This window comes from Gigantopelta aegis, unplaced genomic scaffold, assembly GCF_016097555.1.
Source record: "Gigantopelta aegis isolate Gae_Host unplaced genomic scaffold, Gae_host_genome ctg3049_pilon_pilon, whole genome shotgun sequence".
Lineage (NCBI taxonomy): Eukaryota > Metazoa > Mollusca > Gastropoda > Neomphalida > Peltospiridae > Gigantopelta > Gigantopelta aegis.
Window position 1 is genome coordinate 22,232 of NW_024533152.1, and position 7,769 is coordinate 30,000.

The following is a 7,769-nucleotide window of genomic DNA, read 5'->3' on the forward strand; positions in this document are numbered from 1 at the left end:
TTATAGTGACATATTGACATATTTATATATACTTGTAAAAGGACTAACTACATTTTCTATTAGGAAGACAAAACTCTTTGATATATTGCCAACTTATATTATCAAGTCTATATAGGGACAAGCAAGCTTATTATTTTATTAAGCAATAGACTATAGCTAATTGATGCCTAAGATATTGTGTATTAATCACCTGACAAGAAACCTATAGAAATTGTTACTTATAATGTAATTATAGCTTATCTTCTAGCTATACCATATATGGTAACTCAGCTAATGTTTTCCTTCTTGTAAACATCATATGTCGCTAATTCATTATGATAGCTCATCATGAAGTGAATGCTAATGACATATTACTGTATAATGTTTATGTTATTATTTTATATATATTTTATATATGAGTGGGATAATATACATTATGATAGTCTACCGTTTAATATGCATGATAATATATAAGTATTCTCTATGTTATAATGACTTCCATCGAATGCCATCATATAGTGTAGTTTGTAGGACATAGGTTATGGTATGGTTCTGTTTATTTTGGTTGACATAGAGAACAGTTCAATCATTAGTTAACAAGAGCAAGCGAGTAAGCTATGTAAAGTATAGCTACAGTATTATAATCACCATATAAAGACATGCACTACAACATACAGTTGTAGTCTGTAGTTTAAATTTACAAGAAAAATTGTGCATAACTTAGTTCTTGTATACTCCTATTTACTCTAGAACAATTTCATTTTGCTACCTTAAGTAGGGTTAGTGTAAATCTGGTTGGAACATAGGTTTAAATTGTTTAATATTAGCTAAACATAGTAATGTTATTTGATATATGTGTGACTATATATTATTGCAATCTAATATATCAAATTATAAATAATGCACAGTGTCTGAAACTTGAGGTAGTTTATCTTTTTAATAATAATATTATCAATAACTTGGCTAACAAAATATGATCTGCATCATGTACAGCTGTGAGCCAACAAAATATAAAACATTATTAATAGTATAGTAATATACTGGACTAAAGCCAACAGCTGTACAGATGTTGCTATGATACTAAAATAAACATATGAATTAAATTATTAATATACAGGCAACACACAAATAAACTGATTGATGAATTAGAGATAGCTTGACTATACATATATAGTTATGTTAGTTACAGGCAAAAAAAATCTTGTCATATACAATAATGATCCTACCTGCACATGTATACAAAATAGACTCAGAGCCTATAGTTGTATGATGAATGTTCTTGCAATAACTTATCCACCTGCACACATATACCAAATAGACTCTGAGACTATATAGCTACTTGAAGAGCATACTGTCTGTAGCTATATTATATATACAATAACGTTATTTTTGAACGTATTGGTATGAAGATATGTGTGTGTCCAATAATTGTAACTGCACATCTGTTGATGTATTTGTGTTATAGAATAGTACTTGTTTCCTTCACTACTTGGTGTCAATTTTACAATATATGATATAGTGTTATTAATGATATGGTTTTCATTGTAAAGTTATAATTGAGATTGTCGATGCAGAACAAGTAACTTAAAATTAGAGTTGTAAAGAATTTATTTTTAACAATAGGTAGCCAGTATAAGTCTAATCAGATCTAGAGCAGCTGGTAGTTGAATTATAAAGACTCTATGTTGACATAGTTGATATAAAACTTGGCTACTTATAAATGTAAAAAATGTGTACAATTAAATTGTAACCTAAATGAACCCACATGTGTGTAAATATAGATAGACATATTAATAACTGACTCAGCACCTGTCAGTCTGGCAGTGATCACTCGTTGCTAACCAACCATTTTCATTTCCAGTCCTTACATTATGGATCAATTAAATTACTATTGTGATCATCATTAGTACCAATGAACAGAAATATAATTCAGTGCACATATGCTCAGTAGATGAATTGTGTCATAATAATTAAGTGTAGTTACTAATTTTAACCCCTTTTGTAGAAAACAATATGGCGGCAGTAAGAAAACAAAAAGCTATTGAAACAATTTTTGACAAGTCATTACCTTCCAAAGCAAAACCTGAGGTTAGTCTGTTAATATTTAATTTATTATTTAACCCCTTGTGGAAGTTTAATAATTAGGTCATACATTGTATTTGTATATATTTAGGTAAACCTTGGAACCTTTGCATTTCTGTTCTCAGAGATTGTACAGTACAATCAACAAAGAGTGTCTTCATTATCACAATTACATGAGAAGTGAGCTGACAAATTGAAGAGTGAGTGTGAGAGTCTTTTATTTTCTAGGTTAGCTGATCTCGGCCGCCATGTTGGTTTCAGGATGATTGATCTTCTTTGTTGGAGAGATAAAACACAAAAAGAGAGAGACTCGTATTGGCATATACTATGGTTTATACAGAAAACAGTTTGGAAGGTGATTGAATTGATTTGTGGAGAGATTAAATGACCAATTATTGTTAATAATTCTTGTCCATGTCATAACTTTAGACTCTCTTTGGTAAAGAAGCTGATCGACTTGAACAAGCCACAACCAATGAAGCAACCTGTACATATACATTTATTTGATACTCATATCTTCCTTTCTTTCAGATTATCTTTTTGAAGACGAGCCTCTTGTTAACAGATTCATATCAGTTCCAAAGGAGCAGAGCAATTTAAACTGTGCAGCATTTATGGCAGGAGTGGTGGAGGCCTTTCTCTGTGGAGTCCAGTTTGTAAGTACAATCTCACTTTTAAAATTGAACATTCTCCTTTCCCACTCTCTCTCTAGCCTTGTAAAGTTAAAGCTTTTCTCGTCAAAGAACAGACGACAACAGCATTTCGAAATCACATTTGAGGATGTTGTTGTACAAAGAGACAAAAGAATCGAAAGTAACAAATAATTCTTTATGTTTTTAATAGTTTGAATTTACATATTTAAAATTCAAAATTGTTTTCAAACATTGTAAGGATAGATGACATATAATTTGAAAATTTGATTAGTTAAAATTGATTAACGTAATAAAATTATTAATTAGGAGGAGCAAACTCAAAGTTATCAAATGTTCCCAAATAAACCAATTAATAGGAACAAAAATAACAATTTTTTGAATCTAAAAAATTATTTTTGAATACTAAAAAAAAAATTATTATCAAAATTAGAGATCATACAACACCTCAACAACTGATGCACCAGTAGGATTAACCAAACTTTCTGGAATTTCTAACTGACTCAAACGATTACCAGCTTCAGCAAGGAAGGCAAATCTTTTTGCACTACTTCTTTCAGATCCTCTTCCTGTCCTTCTTCACTCTCTCTAATCTCATCCTCACCATCTTCTGAAGCCAGTAATTCGTTACTTGTCAGACTTCCTTCTGATAGCATGTCTAACTCACTTACAGTTGTTGTAGTTGTCATTGAACGCATGCTCTGAGTATCTGCCTTCTCTTCTGGTTTCAATACATACTCGTCGAAACTTTTACCTCTGTGAATATCTTCTTTACTTTTTTTTCAATATTTCTCCAGTGCTAATTTCTCCAGTGCTGTTTCTTCTTCGGTTATAATTTGCTGAGTCAGTTTTTGTGGGGACTTTCTCTATTGATAATTCCTGCGTTTTATATTTCTGATGTGTTGAAGTAAAAATCTACAAAAATAAATCAGACTATATTACTATATATACATATATATACATTGACTATTGTATATAGTGGGTGGGATATCTTGATAATGGGTCTTCAAAATTGTCCTCAATATAGAGGTTGTATAATATACTAAAGTATTAGTATGGGATTAGAACAAGCGTCCTTAATATAGAGGTTGTATAATACACTAAAGTATTAGTATGGGACTACAACAAGTGTCCTCAATATAGAGGTTGTATAATACACTAAAGTGTTAGTATGGGACTAGTACAAGTGTCCTCAATATAGAGGTTGTATAATACACTAAAGTATTAGTATGGGACTAGAACAAGTGTCCTCAATATAGAAGTTGTATAGTACACTAAAGTATTAGTATGGGACTAGAACAAGTGTCCTCAATATAGAAGTTGTATAATACACTAAAGTATTAGTATGGGACTAGAACAAGTGTCCTCAATATAGAGGTTATATAATACACTAAAATATTACTATGGGACTAGAACAAGTGTCCTCAATATAGAGGTTGTATAATACACTAAAATATTACTATGGGACTAGAACAAGTGTCCTCAATATAGAGGTTGTATAATATATATACAACTTCCTAAAGAATGTTATATAGTTATTTTTAACAATGCTGTTTCTTTATTTCATGTAATGTGGTTAGCTGTTATAAATACATTAACACCTGCTGAGCTAATAGCTCTCTCTTTCTCTCTCTTTCTCTCTCTATATATATATGTACAATTACATGTATTTTTGTATGTACATGTGCAGCAATATCCAAAGAATCCAAGCTAAAGATGTACAATCATTAGAATAATGATAACAATCTCATTAACAAAAACTCTATAGAGAAATACATACAAAGGCGGTAATAAGAGGGCGGACTTAATGGCTCCAGTCTGGAATTCAGCCTGCCCACTTACTCAACCGATATAATTAAAAAATATGTATGGTAATAAAAAAGAAAATAGTGACGCAATATTATATGACTGGGTCATCTTAACGTTAGTAGAGACTTGAACATTGAATGAAGGACACTTGTTCTAGTTCCATAGTAATACTTTAGTGTATTATACAACCTCTATATTAAGGACACTTGTTCTAGTTCCATAGTAATACTTTAGTATATTATACAACCTCTATATTAAGGACATTTGTTCTAGTTCCATAGTAATACTTTAGTGTATTATACAACCTCTATATTGAGGACACTTGTTCTAGTTCCATACTAATACTTTAGTGTATTATACAACCTCTATATTGAGGACACTTGTTCTAGTTCCATACTAATACTTTAGTGTATTATACAACCTCTATATTGAGGACACTTGTTCTAGTTCCATACTAATACTTTAGTGTATTATACAACCTCTATATTGAGGACACTTGTTCTAGTCCCATACTAATACTTTAGTATATTATACAACCTCTATATTAAGGACATTTGTTCTAGTTCCATAGTAATACTTTAGTGTATTATACAACCTCTATATTGAGGACACTTGTTCTAGTTCCATACTAATACTTTAGTGTATTATACAACCTCTATATTGAGGACATTTGTTCTAGTTCCATACTAATACTTTAGTGTATTATACAACCTCTATATTAAGGACACTTGTTCCAGTCCCCATACTAATACTTTAGTGTATTATACAACCTCTATATTAAGGACACTTGTTCCAGCCCCATACTAATACTTTAGTGTATTATACAACCTCTATATTACGGACACTTGTTCCAGCCCCATACTAATACTTTAGTGTATTATACAACCTCTACATTAAGGACACCTCTATAGTAAGGATAGTTTCCAAGATCCTTAAATTGATCCTTAGATTTTATTAGAAATTGTCACTTGTGATTTTTACCTCTTCAAGGAAAGGCTTTCAAATTTAGACTGTATTAATCTTCTGTTAGTAAGTGTGTACTGGAAAATTGAAAGTAGACACATTGTTTTCCAGTACAACTCTACATCTTGAGAGAGAACAGGAAATTTGTTACATAGTCTATATAAGAGAGAACAAAAGAGGGTTAGAATGGATAAATGAAATAGAGAATGGACAGATAGATGGTTGGTATATTTAGATAAACAAAGAATATCAATTAAGACATTATAATAATATAAACAATATTATTGTATTGTGTTATGTTTTGTTAACCTCCTGGACATACACAGAAGTATAAAAAATAACAAAAAGAGTCAGGAGTCTCTGTTGTTGGTGTTAAGTAAGCCACAGATAATTAAAAAATAATTAATATAATTGATCTGTGGTTTGAGAAGAAGCATAAGTACTTAAAACATTGATACCTCTATACTAAATCTTACGAAGACCTTTAGTACCGCAATATAACCGACTTCCCACACACACGCACACACCTAAACCTCAAAAATCTGCCCATTATCCTCAGTATAATGGTATGGTCAACACGAAGAATATATAATGCTAATAAGTATTAGAAATGTCATGAATTTAGGGAGTGTTCTAATGTACCTAATTAACGTAGTGTATTCTAGACACAACTACTTCTATTGCGGTAGCGAAACTCTGATAAGTATAAAATAGTCATGATATTTGATACATGAAACAGGTGCAGTATTATGTTGTATTCATAACTATTGAATGTAGTTGTGGTACTTAATACACTGTAGGAGTATTTGTGGTATTAACTATAAAACAGTTTGTGTTATGTTGTTCACAAACTGTCATAGATACTAATTGTATGTAATTGCAATGTCAGGTTAATGTCACAAGTACCAAACCACTAATGGTAGCTACCTGAGGTCACTGTGATAAGTATTGATGATCACTAGTCTAGAGCTTACTAATGGTATCCTAGGTCACTGTGATAAGTACTAATGCTCACTAGTCTAGAGCTTACTAATGGTATCCTAGGTCACTGTGCTGATGTTTACTAGTCTAGAACTTACAAATGATAGGTATCCTAGGTCACTGTGGTAAGTACTGATATTTACTAGTTCTGAGCTTACTAATGATAGGTATCCTAGGTCACTGTGGTAAGTACTGATGTTTACTAGTCTAGAACTTACAAATGGTAGCTATCCTAGCTCACTGTGGTAAGTACTGATGTTTACTAGTCTAGAGCTTACTAATGGTAGCTATCCTAGCTCACTGTAGTAAGTACTGATGCTTACTAGTCTAGAGCTTACTAATGATAGCTATCCTAGGTCACTGTAGTAAGTACTAATGTTCACTATCAGCTAATGGTTCACAGAGGTCATTGTGATAAGAATGCCGGGTGTATAGAGAATCCATGTCAATACAATGAAGTAGAGACATTAGTTTACACAGACTATTAATATCATTCTGCTGCATAAAATGAATTTATCTTCTTTGCAATGATATAAACCACATCAAAGACTTAACAAATAAAATATCATTATATTTCCATTTTTCTATAATTTTTTATGGTTACCTAGTCAAAATTTTTTTGCCTATACTAAGATAAACTAATTATTTGTTATTTTCTCTATCTATTGATTTTTGATCTATGAATCCATTTTGTATGTTATACATCCATTCTGTTCTTTATTCATCCATTTTGTCTATCTATCTGTCCATTTTGTAGTTTGTCTGCTTATTATAGTATCGTCCATTTATAGTAGTAATTTACCTGCTCATTCATCCATTAAATAATTTATCCATCCATTAATAACAGATACAGAAAAACACATTAACAGTTACACAAACATTTGTCAACAAGGGATAACAATATAATAGTGTTAGTAGGTAAAAAAATCAGCTGTCTTAAAAATAAACAATATAAAATATAAAATTGTAGTTAAGATAAAAGACCAATAAGTGAAGTCTTTCTTGTTGTCCATTGTAATGACATTTAAATGTAATTAGAAGTTATTATTTATTCAATTAATAACTTAATAAATTATATTTAAAGCCAAATAAATTCGAATTTGAATTCATTAATATTAATAGATTTAATGGCTTCCTAGTTCTAAAGGATGTGATCATTTTGTGTTTACTCACAGAGAATAATTTTATAATTTTTTTAGTGAAAAGCCTTTTTTGAAATGTAGCATTGTTAAAATAAATTAAGTTTGCATAATAAATTTTATCAGGATTATTTAGCTACACAGGAATCTTTCTCATAGTGGACAC

At 30.7% G+C, this 7,769-nt stretch overlaps 1 protein-coding gene across 1 annotated transcript in view; it reads left to right on the forward strand.

Moving 5' to 3' along the window:
* Window positions 1–1,992: 1,992 nt before the first annotated feature.
* Window positions 1,993–7,769, forward strand: part of LOC121391870 (trafficking protein particle complex subunit 5-like) — an 11,451-nt gene continuing 5,674 nt past the window's right edge. Inside the window, exons 1-5 of the mRNA XM_041523347.1 lie at window positions 1,993–2,067; window positions 2,153–2,241; window positions 2,290–2,416; window positions 2,491–2,548; window positions 2,593–2,717. Of these exons, the coding sequence (XP_041379281.1) occupies window positions 1,993–2,067; window positions 2,153–2,241; window positions 2,290–2,416; window positions 2,491–2,548; window positions 2,593–2,717 (474 nt within the window). The remainder of the gene's footprint in view (window positions 2,068–2,152; window positions 2,242–2,289; window positions 2,417–2,490; window positions 2,549–2,592; window positions 2,718–7,769) is intronic.